This window comes from Zingiber officinale, chromosome 2B (genome assembly GCF_018446385.1).
Source record: "Zingiber officinale cultivar Zhangliang chromosome 2B, Zo_v1.1, whole genome shotgun sequence".
Classification (NCBI taxonomy): Eukaryota; Viridiplantae; Streptophyta; class Magnoliopsida; order Zingiberales; family Zingiberaceae; genus Zingiber; species Zingiber officinale.
The window spans coordinates 150,961,608-150,981,821 of record NC_055989.1 but is presented as its reverse complement, the minus strand read 5'-3'; the positions used below and the strand labels follow the sequence as shown (position 1 = coordinate 150,981,821).

Here is a 20,214-nt window from a genome sequence, read left to right as displayed (position 1 = left end):
ATATATTGAACGAAGATAAACAAGCTCTTACCAAGCCGAACACCAAATTTGTTCACGAACGCTTGGTTTATTTACAGCCCTAGCCCCCGGTCGGGGCATTCTTGCCCGACCAGCCGATGTTATCTGCGTGTTGACCACCTTGATTTTGACCTCCACTGTGGTCGCTATCCTCCGCGGGATGAGGCCCCTCATCATCACTGCATCACGTGGCAATTGTAGTTAAATGTAATTAAATTCAACTTATTTGTCGAGATGATCTGAACAGATAATCTCAGGCTGCCAGCAAGGACTGATTTTCTGCTCAGTGCTGAAGGCAGACTGTACAGTGCCAAGCAGGCTGAGCAACCAAGCGAGCAAATCCACCAAATGTCCGACCGGGCAGAGGGCTGAGTGGTCGAGCGGACCGAGCGAGCGATTGAGCGAGTAATCGGTCGAGCAGACTGAGCGCGTGGCTTGGCGAGTGACCGACCGAGCAGACCGAGCTAGCAGCCTGGCGAGTGAGCGTTCAGCCGAGCGGACTAAGAGGCCAAGCGATCGAACAGCCGAGCGAATGGGTGTTCAGTCGAGCAAACTAGGCGAGCGGCCGGGCGAACTGGGTGAGCGACCGAGCGAACTGATTTTCCAAAACTCATAGAAAGCTTAAAACATTTAGCGAAATCAAATCCCATGGTGGGTGCTAGTGAGCTACATATTGAGATATGCTTGAAAGATTTGCAAGAAGATTTCATGGGAGGAGAGATCATTGTTTCAGATCCTGTGGTTTCTTTCCATGAAACTGTGTTGGAGAAATCAAGCAGGAGTGTTATGAGCAAATATCCAAACAATCCCAACAGGCTTTATATGGAAGCCCAACCAATGGAAGAAGCCCTCGTTGAGGCCATTGATGGAGGGCGTATTGACCCAAAAAATGATCCTAAAGTGAGATCAAAGATCCTATCTGAGGAGTTTGGCTGGGATAAGGATCTCGCTAAGAAGATTTGGTGCTTTGGGCCTAAGGCTACTGGTTTGAACATAGTGGTTGATATATGCAAGGGAGTTCATTAACTTAATGAGAACAAGGATTCTATTGTGTCTGGTTTTTAGTGGGCTTCAAAGGAAGGAGCGTTAGCAGAGGAAAAATATTGTAATTACAGAAGTTGAGGAATTTGTACTTAGGCTTCAACTTACACAAGGAGCCTAGAAACCCGAATCAGAAGATGTTTTTATGGATGATGACAGATTTTTCGAAGATGAAATTAATAAAAAAAAATGGTAGTCCGGTGCACGAAGCTCCTGTCATGCGGGGTCCCGGGGAAGAATTCATTGCACGCAATCTTACCCTGCTTTTTACAAGAGATTGTTTCCAGGATTCGAACCCGTGACCTTTTGGTCACATGATAATAACTTTACCATTGCGTCAAAGCTCCAATATATGCAAAATTAATTTTTAGCTTCTCAAGTTTGAAAATAAAGTTACATTTAGATCGTTGAGGATTTTTAAAATTCAGCAACGGCTAATAGATTCTGACAATTTGATATTATAGGATCTTTCTCTTGGACAACCACCTAATATTATTCTAAATTTAAGGTTGAATTTTCTCCATTATGAGGAGAATGTTTAATGATGCAGATAGAAGAGTAAATCGAGAAAATAATTTTAATATTTTTATTATTTTTATGAGTTTGATATTTAGGATATTTTTATTAATTTCTAAGTTTGGTATTTAGGATATTTTTATTAATTTTTGTTTTTATATTTTTAATATGTTTAGAAATTTTTACTATCCGCATTTCTTTCCTTTGCATATTTAGGGCTAAATATATATAAGCATCTTGTTTAATTGTAAAAGACAATTTTGATTCATACTAATTGGTCACGCCATTCTTTTCCCTAAAATTTTGAGTAATTTTTGGATGTCTATTTCCTAATATTTGTGTGTGACTCATAATGTTTAGAAGATCACTTTCGGTATTGTAAAATGTAAATCAACAAATTCAATAGTTATCGGCTCCATCAAGTATCAACACAACCTTGGAGCCAATAGAATATATGCAGTGAGTAATCAATTCAAAGTCCTCAACCTAGGGTAGAAGAGACCTTATCGTGTGAAGAACTATGATTGAATCTTTCCAACTACGAAATATGCTAGTCCAGAGGAAGACTTCAATTTTGTATGCAAGGTTCCTTTCACAATGTTTCATGCATCCCCAAGTACTCAGCTGCACATCGAGTGACAACTGCATTGTGAGCATGAGTGTCACAGTCATTCAATAGCAAAATTTTGCACAAGTTTTAAAAGTTGTAACTTCACCAGAGATATCAGTAATGCAAATCTCATCGACCTTGTTATCATTGGAAGCCATAAGCAACTTCTGCAGGAGAAGGGGGATGCTGTATCAGGAGGGCTCCAACCATCGGGGTTGAAGTCCATTGTTGATCTATTGCATAACGCTAGGGTTTCGGAAGGGAACGAGGTGGCAATAAACTTCTCTGTATGTATGGCATGCACTTTCAAGATGAACCTATGCCTTCCACAGGCTCGACAACAAGGATCATGAATATTCTCGGCACATGACATCCTATGAATGAAGGAGCGATTATGAGGTTGTCAGATTGATCTCCTAGATGCCCTCTACTGACACATAACTTTAGGTAAGTGGAGAGGCAACCAATAGCCGCCAGATTTGATTTCCTTACTAGCTCCTACAATAATGATATTTCAGGTGACGTCGAGGTACTATTCAGACAACTAAATAGCCCCTCATAAAAGTAATGAGAGAGCTTTCGAATTCTCTTCCATTCCACCAAATTCTACCCTTTCTCCTCCATCTTCACTCTTCAACCTATCGCACCTCCAGAAAATCCAAAATCTGTTCCTTGGCCAGTCTAATCCTCTATTTGAGTGCATCTCTAGTATCTTCATTCCCTTCATCGACAGTTTCCAGAGTCTGCACACATCAGTAAATATATTGACTAATGGATTGACCGTCTACTGTATCTATCTAGAACATGAGTAATCGACCTAGGATTTAATGGATGAATCCTTCGACTATGGAATGAATTCCTTAGTCATATTTGTCGACCCATTCAAGTCTTAAATCTTTACATAGACTTACAATAGTTTGTAAACTAATTGAAGAGGAATTACATAGACTTACAAGCAATTGACTATCTTATTGACCGCTCAAAAGAGAATAAATCCAATGATCATTTGATTTAACTTAATGATTACCTAATGATTTATATATAAGGGTAGGGTCAAAGAGACAAATAAGGTATCATGCAACTTTAAAAATATAGTAAATTTTGTTGGCTAGTTAGAAATGAATTGTAATATATGTATGTACATGTAATTAATATATAAATATGATATTATTAAAATGTCCTTGATAATAACTTACAAAATATATTTTTGGCTAGATTTTGATAATTTAGCACTGTCCTTAAAAATATTATGGGTGCAAAAGATTAATGTGGCATCCAAAGTGTCATTGCGAGATAATGCGATGTCTGTATTACAGTATTTGCTAACACAACATTTAAGATGTAGCGAGCATATGATGATAAAATCTACCTAGCCAGAGCAAAAAGCCTGAAGTCATAATTGGAACAAAAAAATTTGACGGACGCACTTGTTCCATTGGGATAGAAGAATAATTTTTTATAGACATGTCTCGTGAAAAAAAAATCTCTTTCATCTTCTAGTTAATTTGATTATCCATAATAAATTGATCTCATGATTTACTTCCTTTATATAATTTGGAAATAGACTGTGATAGATATATAAGATAAGCGTAATTATCTTTATATATATGATGGATGTTTCGTCAGAGAAGTGGCGTCTCCCGTTGAGATTTTTTTTTAAAAAAAAGTTAATATTATATATAAGATATATATATATATATATATTTTAAAAATTAGTACTAATTAAAATTAAAATATATCTAATTCATGTTTACTTCGTCGATTCGTCGAAAAATTTAAATTGATCATATAGTTGAAAAACTCTCGACATAATTTATTTATTAATACCATTTTGACGAGAAAATGTATTGAGTCTGGACGGTTAACCATTGAATTTAAAAAATAAAATATATAATAATAAATTTATGCACGCAACAATCTCATCGTATCTTATGCCGAGCTGAGTTTTTTTTTTTTAAACCTATTCTTCAAACGGATTAATTAATTCTAGATCGAGATAATCAATCCGATCCATGAATATCTTTTTAACTGCATAAGCATCTTACCGTTATACTGTAGCCGGACAACTTCTTATCTTCTTTGTATCTTAATAGAGATGAATCAGAATATCTTTAACAATTTGTCGTCAATATCTCAAAACTTCAATATTTATTATATTAGAAGTTTTACTGCTCAAGCTTAAATTCATTGAACGAATATTAAACAACTAGATGTTCTTTATTACTCAACATAGTTAACTCCTAATGTCCCTGGGCTATGATATCACGGTAGCAGCAAATGATGTCTTATCACGATAGAAGTCAAAATAGGACAGACTTGATCCTAGGTGGAAAATTTTTTTTTTTATATTGTTTAAAAATAAATTTCTTTACCTTTTTTCATTCAAATTTGGAATAAAAATATGGATTAATTTTTTTAACAAATTAAAATATTATTTTTTAAAAAATACTTTTTACAAAATTTAATTTTCTCATTGAGATGCAAAATTATTAATTAAATTGTCATAATCATATTTTGATAACCTAATTCAAAAAAAATATAAGTTTTACTATATTAAATAGAGTATTATTATTAGATATAATAATACACCTCAAGTTGATAATATTGGGGCAATTTCCCTTAGTCAAAGTTGACCAATTTGACTAAGCTTGAGTCGAGTCAAGCTTGAGTCGGGATTTGAGTTTTGATGTTTGACAATATATGGAGATTGCTAGGGCAATTGTCCAGTTGTGGAGATGGTCAAAGGGTTGACCAGGTTGATAAGAAGATAAGTTAAGTAGGTCAGGGATGACAGAAGACTTGACTGGGGAAGTTCTAACTGGAGGTTAGACAGTGGTGAAGTCCTAATGGGAGTTTAGGCAGTGGTGGAAGTCCTAACTGGAGGTTAGGCGTATGGAAGTCCTAACTGGAGGTAAGGTAAATTGGAAAGTCCAAGTGTGATCTTGGCAAAGGAGAAAGTCCTGGTGAGGAGCTAGGCATTTGGGAAGTCCTGGTGAGGAGCCAGGCAACTGAAAGTCGAAGTGTGATCTTGGCAAAGGAAAAAGTCTTGGTGAGGAGCCAGACAATTGGGAAGTCCTGGTGAGAAACCAGGTAAATGGAAAGTCCTCGTGAGTGAAGCCAGGCAGTCGGGAAAGTCCTAGTGAGTGAAGCTAGGCAGAAGTTAAAGTCCTGGTGAGTGAAACCAGGCACGAAAAATCCAGATGGTTCAAGGATGACAGGACATCTGGTGAAAGTCCAAGTGGGTCATGGAGGATTGGACACTTGGCATGAGACGGTAAATCTAAGTGGGTCACGGAGTACCATACTTGGTGATTAGAAGTCCAACGAAAAGTTAGCAAAGAGAAAGTCCAGATGGGTCAAAAGTTGACCGAACTCTTAGCGGTCGTAAGTCCAATAGGGAGTTGGCATGGAATTAGGAAGTTCGGATGTAGTAAACTTCCGAAGGCCATAACTTTTGACTCGGATATCAGAATGAGGTGATCTCAGATGCGACACAAAGCTAATTTCAAGCTCTACACAGTTTTTTGGGTTTCAATCGATTGGGGGGGGGGGGTCCAATTGATTGGTCAATCGATTGGTTGACGCGAGTTTGTGTAGAAAAGCTCTGGATCGATTGGGTAATCGATCAAAACTTCCCTAATCGATTGGGAGAGTTTCTGAGCGAACAGTAAGCTTCTGAATCGATCAGTTGATCGATTGAAACCTCCAATCGATCGGCTGATCGATTGGAGCGCTGGGATCGCTCGAGAAGCCTTGAATCGATCGGGCAATCGATTCAGGGCGATTCCAGAGAGCACAAAAGCGCTCTAGATCGAACGGTCGATCGATCCAAAGCCTCCCCAATCGATTGGGAGCAATCCAATCGATTGGGATTCGACCGTTAGCACAGATAAAAACGTTGGCGAGCGTTTTTCTCAGCAGTTCTTCGATCCTCTTCGACACACGACTGCAGCTACAGCTTAGGGCGATTTTCTCCACTCTCACCACCAGATTTTGAAGGTTCTTGGAGGCACGTCCAAGTCAAGAGGCGAGTTACAACAACAAGAAGAAGAAGTTATGGTTTTATTGTAATCTTGTAAGATTCACTTGTATTTTGCTTCTTTCTTTCTTATTGTTGTATTGTGAGCTTGTAAGGCTTCTCCACCTTTGGTAGTTACCATAAAGGAGGGTTTTCATAGTGGAGGGTGTGTGAGTGTGTGGATCCTTAGACTAGTCACCTCTTTTTGAGGTGGATACCAAGTAAATCTACGTGTTAGCGTCGTAGTGTGTTGTTTCTTGTATTTTCCGCTGCACATCATCACAAGAAACAAGCAACGACAAGCACGAGATCGCGACGAGCTATTCACCCCCCTCCTCCTCTGGCTACATTTCAGTCCTAACAGATAATAAATTTACAATTTATTTAGCTAAAAAAATAAATATATTCAAAATTATTTAAAAATAAAGAAATATAAAAATATGTCTAATTACTTAGTCTTAAATGAAAGAGGAGAGAAAAATCCATACAAAAGGAATAAAATTAAGGAAATAAGAACGATGAAATATAATAACAATAGAAAAAAAAAATCATGCTCCCATTCTTAACTCATTGTCATCGACGAAGCATAAAAAATAAATAAATAAAAAATATATGTATAAAATGATAAGACTCAATACAATCCTTAGAAAACAAAGATCGTAATGAGGCCAAACCAGTCATTATCATTTATCAAGAACTAAATGAGAGCCTTTTTAGCTAGGCACAGAGCAAAAGAAAAAATAAATCGTATTTTTCATCACCTAAATCAGAATAGTTGTAAATGATAGAATGGAAATAGAGAGAAAATCAAAAAAATTATGACTATAAATATATCTAAATTAAAGTTAAATTTAATATCTATCAAATAAGTGAAATGAAAGAACTCGTTATTGCTATAAAAATAATAAAATCTTCCATTTTGATTAGACACAATATGTGCGAATGCATCACATTTGAATTTAATTAAGCAAATAGCATAGAACACCAACCGGATCAACATGTTAATGTCAGTACAGTTTCTCTTCTCCAATCTCAATGAAGCATAAAGAGAGGAGTTGAAAATGGGGAAGAGGTGGAACTCAAAGAAAAAATTAACTTTTTTATTTTACATGGTATGGATAAGATAAAAAAATTTCTAATTCATGTTTTTATTGATTAAAGAAGAAAACATCTCCAACGAGTGAGAAACTTAACGAAAGTAGGCTAGGATGAGAGATATTGAAAAAGGATAGATTATATTTTATAAAATAACATCCATAATTAAAAATAAAATTAATTTGTTAAAAAAAAGAGCTCCTTTATAACTCTATTCATTGGAATCATAATGAGATCTTTGCGAAATCTGAAGCTTTAATCAAGATTGAGATCATGTAAATATTTATTCACTTGGGCCTTATTTTTTTCCTATTCTCTTAAAAAAATATTTATAAAAATATATTTAATATATTAAAAATAATGATTCCAATTTTTAGAAAATAAGATTGTGCAATCTTTTGTCATATGAGCCTATTTTTTCCATCCTCTTTTAATATATATATATATATATATATATATAATACATGATTGTCCTAATAAAAATTAGGGATAGATATTAATGGTCTATGCCTAAAGCAAACCCTGGGTCAAAATATTAGTGGATCCATTATCAAAAGTTTACTAAATAAATTTATTATTTTATATTTCAACTTGTATCTAATTTTAAACACATTTTCTAACTTATAAAAAATCATTAATTAATGACCATTATTTGGTAAAATATTTATTGTTTAATAATTAATTTTCTGGTTTAATAATTGAGTGAATAATTAGTGAATCGAAATAATTTTAAAATTTTAGAAATCAATTCAAAGTAAACTTCCTTATTTATTACAATCGTGGTCGCCTCGTTTCCGTTCTCCTCGTCGTTGACGTCCTCACGCTTTCCTTCTCCTCTAATCGCTCAAGTCTCGCCCTCTTCCTTCTCTCCCTTCGATCCGATCTCCGCACCAGGTAACGCTCTGATCTCCCAATCCCTTCTCGTTGCTTCCTTCTCCCGTTCGATTTCCGTTGCAAATGGTTGGTTTCGATGTTCGATTCCGTTTCTGATCAACTTCGATCTCGATTCTTCGAAATCGGGGGATGGATCCTCCTTTCGTTGTGTTTTTGGTGGATCTGATGCGGATCGGGGAGCAGGGAGGAGGCGGCGGCGGAAATGGCTCACCGAGTCGACCACGAGTACGATTACCTCTTCAAGATCGTCCTCATCGGGGACTCCGGCGTCGGGAAGTCCAACATCCTCTCCAGATTCACCCGCAACGAGTTCTCCTTGGATTCAAAGTCCACCATTGGCGTCGAGTTCGCAACCAAGACCCTTCAGGTCAGATGCCTCCTGTCCCTTGCCCTTTCCTGAATGTCTGTTTGTGCTATCCGAGTTAGATACGACCGTAATGAACTTTTGATCCTGTCGTTCTTGATGCTGATCTACTATACGTCCAATCTATTTCGTGCCCGTGAGATTTCTATTCGCGCCTCCCATCTATCTATGATCTATGCTCGCCTTCTATCTATCTATGATCTATCTTTATCATGCATGATTTTTAGATATATAATTGTAGCGATGTTAACTGAATATGTAGATTTACATCGCTTTCTTTTTAGTTATGCTATTTCCATGGCTTGAGACTGCAACAACCAAATGTTAAAATGGATCCCATCGGAGGCAATGATACATACGATCGGACACGTGAAATGCATAGCTTAATCCCAAACTTAAGCTGTCTTTCAATTATTCATCAAATGCTGGCGGATTGTATTGACCATATATAATTGTAGCACTGTTAATGTGAATATGTAGATTTACATTGTTCTATTTTTAGTTATGCTATTGCCATGGCTTGAGACTGCAACTACCAAATGTTAAAATGGATCCCATCGGAGGTAATGATACATAGAATTACGATCAGTGGTCCTTTAGCTACACATGAAATGCATAGCTTAATTCCAAACTTAAGCTGCCTTTCGATTACTCATCAAATGCTGGCTGATTGGACAGTATTGACCATATATACTTGTAGCAATGTTAATGTGAATATGTAGAATTACATCACTCTGTTTTTAGTTATGCTATTACCATGGCTTGAGACTGCAATTACCAAATGTTAAAATGGATCACATCAGAGGCAATGGTACATAGAATTACGATAAGCGGTCCTTTAGCTACCTGTGAAATACATTGCTTAATCCCAAACTTAAGCTGTCTTTCAATTATTCATCAAATGCTGGTGGAATGGGCAGTATTGATCATACCCAACATATGGAACAACTTGGCACAGATTACTCTTAGATGTTATCTTTTTTCCCTTCTGCTCAGTCACTTAGCTTGGTTTTTGATGGCTTGGACAGTTGGTAACAGAAAGTGCTTTACATGATAGCATTCCGAGATCAACTTTCAGTTGGTCAGAATTTTCTTTGTACATGCTTATGTTTTTATTGAATGCAACCATCTGCTGAAGTCTTCAGCAGATGTAGAGTTGTTGATTGTGGAGGTGCAAGTTTATGTATCCGTGTATCATAACTGGAGAATTAAGCTTCAGGGTCAAATATCCTAGTAGGTGTAGTTTCAGGTATACATTAATTATGACAGCTTATTGTTTTGCATTTTCCATTACTGCTTATCTAGTCTTCTACTTTTCCTGCCTTTCAATCGCTTCAAATTGATTGATGCATGATTCTGGACACTCGGTGGGCAATCTATTGACCTGCTAAATAGTCTTAAGTTGCTTGTGTTTTTGATGGATCTAAGTTCATGATCATTGCACCATCAAACAAACTACAAAGGCTTGTTCCGAAACTCGTGTGTGTGTGTGTGTGTGTGTGTGTTTACCAAATCACATTCTAGTATCTATTTTATATCAAATCAAGCCCCAGCTATACTTTTTTCCTAGATTTCCTTTGATTTTCAAGTTCCCTCCAAAATGCAAATGCATGCTGATTGCAATCAGTTCTGCAGTCATTACATCAGGATTTTGAATAGAATTTTGATATTTGAGTTCCTTCCAAGTTCCAACCTTAGTTGGTCATGAAGGTCCCTCAGTTTAATTTTTCATGAGCTTTGAGTTCTCATTCCACAAGCTGATTTGATCAACTTTCATAGTGGAAAATGATCGATCAACTTTTGTAATGAGAAATGGTGATATTTAGTATCAATTTGCTGGGTCAAAATAAATGTGTGGGAGACCCTATCATGACTATTTTAGGGCAGGTGAGGGTCAAATATTGATTTATTGTTGTTAGAAATCTTATTGCATGATGATTTGCAACTGAGTTTGCAGGCCATTTTATATTGTTTTCCATCATGCAAGTTTATTTGCAAATCATTTGGCAAGGTCAAAATCCCAAGCTTATGCAAATTAAAGCAAGAGAGAATTACCATTGACCTAATTTTTGAAAGAAGTTAAATATCTGTTTCTTTTATACATTAATAGTGACTTAGGTTGATTTGTAAATCAACTTGCAAACTTTTAGTGCTATTTTGCTATGTAAATTGATTTGAAAATTAACTTTGGATTTAAATCTAAAGTTTATCTAAAATTAAGTTGTGAGAGAGCTCTTGTTAACTACCTCAAGTTGGAAAGAACTTAAATATATAGTTTTTACTACATTGTTTTTTTTTCCATCAGGTCAAAACCCCAGGCTTATGCAAAATTAAGTTGTGATTGAACTCTTGTGAACATCTTAGGTTGGAAGGAATTTAGATCTCTAGTTTTTGTTTATAAATTATGTTGCAAACAGCTTCTGTTTTGATTAGGGGAAACTCAAAAACAGCTTTTAAATTTGTTTGACTGACTTCTGAATGCCAATTAACGGAATTAACAGATAGAAGCGAAGACAGTTAAGGCACAGATTTGGGACACTGCCGGCCAAGAAAGGTACCGTGCCATAACCAGCGCATACTACCGGGGTGCTGTAGGAGCGCTTCTTGTCTACGACATAACAAAGAAGCAAACCTTTGACAACGTGCAAAGGTGGCTGCGGGAACTCAGAGATCATGCAGACTCCAACATCGTCATCATGATGGCCGGCAACAAGTCCGACTTGACACACCTGAGAGCTGTTTCTGAAAATGATGGCCAGGAATTCGCCGAAAAGGAGGGGCTCTCTTTCCTGGAGACTTCGGCCCTGGAATCACACAATGTTGAGAAGGCATTCCAAACGGTTCTGACTGAGATCTACCACATTATCAACAAGAAGGCCCTCGCAGCACAAGAGGCGGCGAGGAATTCAGGCCCCCCTGGGCAGGGCACAACCATCCATGTCGTTGATTCTTCAGATGCTGGGAGCTCAAAGAGTTCCTGTTGTTCTAGCTAGATCATGATGATCCCCTGGCGAGCACAATTTAGTCACACTCTCAAGGTTCGGAAAAAAATGAGAAATATTTGTAGATTATTGTTGCTAATTTTTTTGCAGTGTGTTTTAGAGCTTTAAATCTAGTTTTCCTCGGTGAGGGGAAATTTCTCATCGAACAACCAGTGACACCCTAGTGTGCAAAATTGCTGAAATTTGATTGTTAATTTTTTTTTTTCTTTCTTGTCTTAAATCCGACTTAATGCTCCAATTTGTGTTTCCTTTTAGTGCTTCTTCTTTCACTTGGAAGTAAATGAAGCTTCCCTTGACTGTTTTATAATCTTAAAATACCGCAAGAGCTTTATTTTAACATTATAACACAGCGAGGACGCTCTGCATGACTGCAACCGCACTTTGTACGTGAACAGACGGGTGCCCATGCATCACTCCCTCCCCTTCCTAAACCCTTCCAGCCGGCTAGCTCCTTGCTTGCTATATAACTGCGGGAAGCGAGGAAGAAGAAAGCAGAGTGCGAGGAGACCGGAAGCCATGGCTCTGTCTGTGGCGCTGTTACTGCTAATGCTGTTGAACTTGAGCACTTCGACCGCCGGCGTCGCTTCTAGCGATCAAGCACGAGAAGAGCAGCACGACGCTGCTTTGGGTCATTACCCTTCTTATTCTTCTCGGGCCTACGGCCGCCCGCCGCCGAAACATAGCTGGTCACCGGCGCCGGCTCCTGCCCCTGGGCGGCCGGCGCAACCGCCTTCCCATGACATGGCGCCGTCGCCGCAGCATGGAGAGCGGCCGGCGCTTCCGCCGTTTGGTGGCCATCCGCCTCCGTTTCCGACGGGCTACTATTGAACCTGCAGGCTGCAGTCTGATCGCGCAGAGTGAATTATGAATAATTATGCTTTAAATTATGAATTATGAATAATAAATAATAAATTAGCTTGAATAAGATAAAGACATTTGTAAATTGTCGAGATATTTGGAAATTCGATAGTAAAGGGGGGTAAAATGAAATTTCGCCTCGCCGACTCGTCGTAAAGCACTCGAACGTTGATTGTTTTGCAGCGGAAGCATGCGAGCTCGGCTACACTTTCCCTCAATCCCTCCCCCTCCGGCGACGGATCCCTCAGGCGATCGGCGCGTCATATCTCTCCGATGTCCCGCTTCCGCTCAAATCGGAATCAGCCTCGGTCCGCCTTAGCCTTGGATTTCGGGATCGTCGACGAAGATGAAGGTACAAAATCTGACCTACAGAGATGGAAACAGATTCAAGTGTCCTGGCGGTGATACCCAATTTATTCATCGAGCAAATCGATATCAGGGTCAGTTGTTTTCTTTATTATCCACTGCTAATTCTTAGTTTCTTTCATTTCATATCTGGCGGTTCCAAATATTGCTTTTGGTTATCATAGAAGAGTTGTCCTAGATGTTGGTGCAATGTAGCTAGCTATGATGCATTTCTTCTCTCACACAACGTGATCGCAGTGGCCATAGCTCCAAAAGATGTTAATAAAAACAGATTCAGTTTGCCTTAATTTAAATGTTCAAGGAGAGTAAACTGGATATGTGATGGTAGATATTTCCAGAATTCGTTTAAACATTCTACTAGTTCTTATTTGTCTTTCATATAGAACTGGCGAAGAGATAACAACAAATATATCCCTGAAAGTCTTCTGACACCTAATGTCAACTACTCTTGGTATTTTACAAATGTTTCGTTTAATTATCATTGATGTTATCTTAGGGTGTTCATGCTATCCTACTAGCCGTAACATGATCTTTAACTTCATCCAAACTGTTCTGATTTTACCATTCTTAGTTGCACTTGAAGTGATTGTCTTGCAAAATAGTAAACAGATAAGAATTCTCACAAGATTGAGAAGCAAACAAAATTTTAGAGTGAACAAAAGCTAAGAGAACACTTTGAAGTGCAAAGCCGTTATCCCGCTAAATTATCAGATATAACTGAGTTCCACCCCAAGACACCACTGAGATCATCATCTCTGATGTGCATGTCCATTGGAAATTTTTTTACTTTAGTTAGCATTAAATAGTTTTGGTTGCTTAGTTCTTAATGATGCCACATGTTCCACTTTTTCACTATTCATTCTTTTGCTTATCAGAAGACCTCTTGCTCAGCTTCCTCCATTAACAATTTATAAGATCATTGGATTCTGACAATGTTCAAAAGTTCGTTCGATGAAAGAGGAAGCGATCAGTGCTCTTCCTGTACAAAGGTAGTGTCGAAGACAACTGTGGGTCTTCTGAGGATCAACAAGGGTGAGAACCAGTTTTTACCTGACCATAGGTAACTGTAGTGAATTGTTCATGACCTCGCATTTCAAGTTTATGTTACTTTTCAAAATAACCTTTCAAATTTTATGTTCTTAGAGAAGAAATAGAGAAATACTTCTAATTTGTATGTGAGACTTATAGAGAGTAAGAGACACCTGTAAATCCTGGGATTTATACCTGAAAAAGTCAAGTGTAATGAACTTCAATTGCCATGCATGAAATTCTCTTTTACAATTTCTATTGACCCTCACGGATGCTGGAAGGTTCATGTCTATAGTTCAATTTTCTTTAAAAAGAATTATTCTGGCAGTTCAATTGGGTATCAGATAGCTTCTGAGTGAATAAACTAGGAATTTTCAATGACTCAAGGATGCGTATCATCCTTAAGTGACCTAATTGTTAGGTAATTGGCCTTTTCATGCCTGCACTACACCTCTTCCTGCAAGGTAGTGCTTATTTAGTTCATAACTCCATTTGTAAGTTTAGTTTCTGCTTTCACTTGGCGATGTCAGATTTTTTTAGTGTTCTTGGAAATCATAATGTTAGTTGGGTGGTTGTCTCCTGAGTTTCAAAATTTATATGATCTAGGTCCTAAACTACTAAATATTTTTTTCTATTAGTATCATGAAGTTTGAAGGTACAACATATTTTGTCAGTTATTGCCTCATTGACACAATCCATTTCCTTTTCTATAAATGAAGCCTGAGTACATCCTATCACTAACTAGACCTCAAAGAAGGGTGATCTAATCATTTCAATCATTGATAATGAAATAAATTTTGTTTGGATGTATGGACAAAACTTAATTCTCAATCAACAATTTGTTTGGTTAACTACATCTTTTCACTGGAACACAGCTTTCAGGGCATTCTTTTTTTTTTTTGTCATCCATTCCGCAATTTACCTTCATGGAAATGGCAGGAGGAGGTCATCAGTGTTTCTATGGAAGGCTCTTCTTCAAAATTGCCCCTTGGAAAGCTTGATGGTGCTTGACTAAAGGAAATGCAACTCGTATTGTACACGGTGAGCTCGATAAGGCCAGTTTGTACTTTTTACACTATCCATCTCCTTTCCTTCTGCTCAGGTAAACAAGCCTCCCCTCCTTCCTCTTTTCTAGTTTATGAGTAGCAACTGATAAGCATTAGGCAGCATAACTTAGTGTTTACTTTGAGGAATTAAGATATTAAACTTCCAATCAATGGATTCCCATTGTTCGTGTACTTGGAATGATTGAACATCTCATGTTGTATTAGGTGGCATAGGTGACATGAGCGGAATTTATCGTTTCGCCCGTTGATCGGCATGGTACCGATATCGACATAACCTCATGAGGCTTCGTGACCACACGAAGGCCTCCATAGCCTTACAGAGACCTCGCGCGAGACCCACTGAGGCCATTGAGTTTTTTTTTCTTCTTCAATTTTTTTAACTATTATTTTTTAATAGTTAATTATTTCTCTTTCTTTCTCATATTTTAATTTTTTGTAATTTCTTTCATTTTAAACACATGTGAAAAAAAAATCTCTCATTAAAATGATTAAAAAAAATTAATTTAAAAATATTTATCCTAATCATCATGTCTAAATTTTAGTTAATTTTAAATTTTCAAATATTAATTTAACCTAATAGTAATTAAATATAATAATAATAATAATATTTTTTAATTAATATATTTTATATTTAAAGTATACTATACTGGGATTTTGATTTCTTAATTTTTTTTAACTTTTAAAGTAATATTATCCTGAAAGAGAGTCTGTAAAATCCTTGTCTAATGATATCACTGGGTCTTTGACAAAATTTAACATAAGACTGTGAACAATAAATTCAATATTATCTGTGTGAGATTTTCACATCTAATTTTTGTCTGATTGAAATCATTAGTTTGAGTTGCAGAAATAGTGCAAAATTTAACATAAGAATGTGAACCTACACGGCTAGAGAGAGTTTCATCCACCACACTGTTTTTTTTAAAAGCAATCTTTACTGTTCAGTTGTGTTGACATAACCCTTTTGTGTACCATCCGTCCTCCATCGGCTCATGCTTCCCCTCCTAACTCTTTGCTAGTTTACGAGTAGCAACTGATAAGCATTTGGTAGCATAACTCGGTGTCTTAATCTTCCAAACAATAGATTCCCATTGTTCTTCGTTCCTTGTTTCTCGATCATTATTATTTTTAAACTTTTGAAAGCAATCCTTACTGTCCAGTTGTGTTGACACAACCCTTCTGTGTACCATCCGTCCTCGTGGGTTCCATCGTCTCATGCTTCTTCTGTTCACCCTCGAATCGTTTTAATCTCCAGATTCAATATTGTGTTCACTGTTCATCGAATTGGTGCTGCTGCAATGGCCACTTTCTCGGTGTACCTGATGAATTATTGTACTTATTGCAGCTCCCATTGCGAACTGTATCAACCCACGGCCGCGGCAGCAGGGCACATGCCCTGCTTGCAAACTTGGGGTTATTTCTGGATGCTGCTCAGCTGGTGATGCCCGATCGAACATGCACGAGCTATTCAACCTCTGCTCTGCATCGTTGGCATTGCTTATCGCTTCGGTTACATCTTATTTACAGCTTCTTGTTACCTCCAACGTTCATTTGTTTTTTTTTTTTTTTTTTGGTGATCAATCTCTGAGTAGTTTGATCAAAGTTGAACTAATCAGACCTTGTGAACTACAATGTGAGGTTGAAAAGACATTCTAGGGCAAAAGGTTTGTGGATGATGATGGAGGGCTTGTCAATAGATAAGGAAGTACTTATTAATACAGGGTTTAGATAAGAGTCATCTTCAAGTTATGTCAAGTTCTCCTTCACATATTGATCTATACTAAACAAATTAAAATGTTTTTGAATAGTTACTCTTAATTAATATCAATCCGCCGCCTGATTGAAGTAAACAGGGCATTGTTGTGGGATCTAACCCGAAGCAAAACGGTCAACGGTCAAGATTTCCCGAGACAAATATATCGGAAGAGGTGAAGAGAGGTACCATGGAGCTTCGTAAAGCTAATTTAATATAATATATTAGTGTTTATTATAGCTTACAATATTCATTTAAAATGATAATTATTAAAAAAATATTTTATTTTATTTTATCTTATCGCCCACATGGCCACGTGCATCCCTCGTGCCGGCTTAATTGCCGAACCGTACTCCCCCACCCCCATATGATAATCACGTGACAATTTCTTTGCAGATAAACTGTTCGACAAAATCTCGCAACGGCGTCCGCATTGGCCAAGAACTCGCACCCTCCAACTCGCCATGGTCCTGTTCCCCACCAAACAACTTCGTCCGCTTAATCCCAATTTTTCGTCGATCGTAATCAGCGATTTCGTCGAGTTCAATCTCTAAAAAGCACCTGCGAGTGAGCGCGCCGGAAGAATCCAAGGCGGAACAGCGGATGCATCGCAGTGGAAGACAGCGCCATCGTTTGTCGAGCCGGCCAAAGCTCCGATTTTCGATCTCGGTTAGTGGATTAATCACCGTGTCTTTTTTCTTTTTTTAAATTTTTGACTAATCGATGAAATGGCTTGTCAGATTGGCGAAGAACAGGCGGAGAGGACGACGCTGATGCAGCGTCACGTTGTTTGATTCCATCGCAGAATTCCCGACACGCAATTTATAATTCCAGCGGCAGCCCGTCCGTTGCCATCCATACGTTCCACTGACGTAACCCATTCAATGCGAGAAATAAACAAATGATTCGTCACGGAAACCAACAATTCACCATGTCAGTCGACGCCATCACCGCACCACCGCCGCCGTCGCCGCCGCTTGCGAATCCATCAGTGGAATATGTTAGTAGGAGAAGGAGAAGGAGGAAGAGCGCGAGCTCAAAAAAAAACGACGTTTTGGAGCAGAAATCGAATCATTCAGCCAGCAGGAACAATGAAAAAAAGCGAGCTCGGAGAAGAAGAAGAAGAAGAGCCGAAGAAAAAAGGTGCCTTTTTTTCGGGAACAAAGTCGCTTTCTCTTTCCGTTCGTTGCCCCATTTGAGCTCAACAGATCGCAGCGTTCCTAAAGCGGGAAGAAAAAGGGGACAAAAACGAAGGTATACACAGAAAAAAAAGAACAGATCTAATATACCACCCATCTACCCTATCGCCTCGCTCCTACGGGCCATCGATCGATCGATCAAGAGTAGTCTCGCCAGCAGATGAGCATTGTGACGCACCGGCGCATGATGTAGAACCTCGCGCGCTGCTCCTTCACCAGCCCCGCGCAGCGGCTGGAGAACGACCTCGGCGTCGTCGCCGGCGCCTGCTTCCTCGCTGCCGCCGCCGCCTCCTCCTTCGGTTTCAGGTACGCTCCTTCACCCGTCCCAACACCTCTGCTCCCGCTCCGACACTCCTTCTTCGAGACCCTCCACTTCTCCTCCGCGCACAGCTCCATGCCGCTCACCTGTTCGACGAAATGCTCCACCGGGTAAACAAACACCAAACAGCACCGAGGAGCTTGCCCAATGATGAGCTTTTAAAAGAGGAGAAAGAGAGCATCGCCACCTCTGTTGGCTGCCTCTTAAATTAGTACAAAATTTCAATGTTTTTTTTTAATTAAAATTTAACAACAATATTAAATTAGTTTATTTCCCTCATGTTTTACAAAAACACTTTCTTCCATTATTTTTGCTTTTAAAATCGAAAAACAAGGGGAGGAGGAAGGGTATTAAGGATATTGTTGAGACAAAAACATGAGAACAAAAGGGAGAGAGGAAGGAAAACGACTTGAGAGCTCAAAATAGCTGCTCCTGCTGTTGCTCACCAGTTGCCTTGTTGCGTGATTGCTGCAGATTTCTGCAGCATATCTACAAATATATAACCTGCAACAATCAATATAATTAATAATTATTTATTTATTTAAATAAATAAAATCAGAGAATTTCGACTATGAAATACGTCGAATGAATTGAAACTGAAGGTGGTAGTGAGTTATGAGAAGCGAAGATGAGCATGTTCAGAGTGATCCGTCCAAGGAAACACACCTTTGTGCATGTCACTTCTTTATTAAAAATATAATTATGACAAATAAATAAAGTATTATGAAAATATAACTTAATAACAAGGGTAAAAATTAATATATTTTACTTTTAAATTCTTTTTTTACACCCTAAAGAGGTATAAATAACGGGGACAATTTATAGTTGATCATTAAGTGGCTATATAATAGGAGTTTTTTTTCTCAAGAGTATATATGTTAAAAATTGATCTATGTCTCATTATAGTAAATATGTCATTCTCTTCTAGCTAATTAGGTATATGTATGAGGATAAATAGTAACTGAAGCACGAGGAGATAAATGATGGAATAAATTTCAAGTCGTTAGTTCCTGAGAATCGACCCCTGATCATTATACAAAAATTATGGTAAACATAATAATAAATAGTTATATACACACTCTTGGTGGCAAAAAAAAAAAAGACAAATACGCTCACCCCTAGCACCCTCGTCAACCCGTCCCAGGTTGAGGTAAATCGTGCCCCCGCCAACCTGTCCCAGGTTGAGGTAAATCACGGGCGGCTACTAGCTTTTGGAATAGTGACTAGCACATAAGGGAGGCATTTACCTCAGTTTTGCCGAGATTCGAACCCCAAACCTTATGATGATAATACCTCATGCGCTAGCCACTATACCCATCCGAGGGGACAGTTATATACACACTCTTGTACATAGTTGTTGTTGTGTAATTATTTTACTATTTAATTAAGAATTTGGATCATTTAATAACTAACTCCCAATTGATTTGGTAAAATTCAAAATTAAGTTATCATTCTCAAATCATAGACGCATAATCTAATTTCTACTATCTGTATCGCTTCTTCTCGTCACCTTAATTCTCATCAATTTTTCATTGTTCTCTCCTCTCTTCTCCCTCTCTCATGTTTGCTACAACTTTCTCCTTCTTATCCTTTTTATATCAACATATATATATATATATATCCATCTCTGTATCTCATCGATTATCTCATCAATTTTTCAGATGATATAAGATATTCTTACTATATAACTTGAGGTTTGATTAATAACTTAATTTCTATTTTATTTTATGATTAAGATTTTTATATAATAAATCATATTAGCATTGAATAATATTGTTCAATTAATTGACGTAAATATTTATTTTATATAATTTATGTGTATTTATGAAATATATTATATACACAATAAGTATGTCCAATAGCTAATAATAATTATGATTTTACAAATTGATATACAATTGTAATAGTTGCTATTTGTATAATGGTTACAATTGTACTAGATTATGTGATAGTGACTTCTAATAGAATGTAGATGGGTGTTGATAAAAAAAAATTAAAGTATTTATGATTTTTAACTATTACATTATAATGTTGTCTAAAGTTAATTAATGTTGACTAGAGATAA

At 37.5% G+C, this 20,214-nt stretch overlaps 4 protein-coding genes across 4 annotated transcripts; 3 read left to right on the top strand and 1 right to left on the bottom strand.

Moving 5' to 3' along the window:
• Nucleotides 1–666: 666 nt before the first annotated feature.
• On the top strand, nucleotides 667–1,044 carry LOC122048869 (elongation factor 2-like). Its single transcript, XM_042610385.1, has one exon. It carries the CDS (start codon nucleotides 667–669, stop codon nucleotides 1,042–1,044), a length of 378 nt encoding a protein of 125 aa, XP_042466319.1.
• Nucleotides 1,045–8,074: 7,030 nt separating this feature from the next.
• On the top strand, nucleotides 8,075–11,812 carry LOC122047855 (ras-related protein Rab2BV). Its single transcript, XM_042609364.1, has 3 exons — nucleotides 8,075–8,192; nucleotides 8,376–8,559; nucleotides 11,058–11,812. Exons 2-3 carry the CDS (start codon nucleotides 8,395–8,397, stop codon nucleotides 11,547–11,549), a joined length of 657 nt encoding a protein of 218 aa, XP_042465298.1. The 5' UTR covers nucleotides 8,075–8,192; nucleotides 8,376–8,394; the 3' UTR covers nucleotides 11,550–11,812.
• A 262-nt stretch (nucleotides 11,813–12,074) lies between these two features.
• Nucleotides 12,075–12,386, top strand: LOC122048868 (basic salivary proline-rich protein 4-like). Its single transcript, XM_042610384.1, has one exon. It carries the CDS (start codon nucleotides 12,075–12,077, stop codon nucleotides 12,384–12,386), a length of 312 nt encoding a protein of 103 aa, XP_042466318.1.
• A 5,377-nt stretch (nucleotides 12,387–17,763) lies between these two features.
• LOC122049670 (small polypeptide DEVIL 11-like) lies at nucleotides 17,764–18,359 on the bottom strand. The gene has a single exon (XM_042611030.1). It carries the CDS (start codon nucleotides 18,224–18,226, stop codon nucleotides 17,969–17,971), a length of 258 nt encoding a protein of 85 aa, XP_042466964.1. The 5' UTR covers nucleotides 18,227–18,359; the 3' UTR covers nucleotides 17,764–17,968.
• Nucleotides 18,360–20,214: the final 1,855 nt, after the last annotated feature.

Bases quoted from the DNA above. Each gene is read 5' to 3' on its own strand.
- LOC122048869 (XM_042610385.1), top strand. From the start codon at position 667: ATGGTGGGTGCTAGTGAGCTACATATTGAGATATGCTTGAAAGATTTG.
- LOC122047855 (XM_042609364.1), top strand. From the start codon at position 8,395: ATGGCTCACCGAGTCGACCACGAGTACGATTACCTCTTCAAGATCGTC. The intron at 8,560-11,057 runs GTCAGATGCCTC...CGGAATTAACAG, and splicing joins TCGCAACCAAGACCCTTCAG to ATAGAAGCGAAGACAGTTAA.
- LOC122048868 (XM_042610384.1), top strand. From the start codon at position 12,075: ATGGCTCTGTCTGTGGCGCTGTTACTGCTAATGCTGTTGAACTTGAGC.
- LOC122049670 (XM_042611030.1), bottom strand. From the start codon at position 18,226: ATGGAGCTGTGCGCGGAGGAGAAGTGGAGGGTCTCGAAGAAGGAGTGT.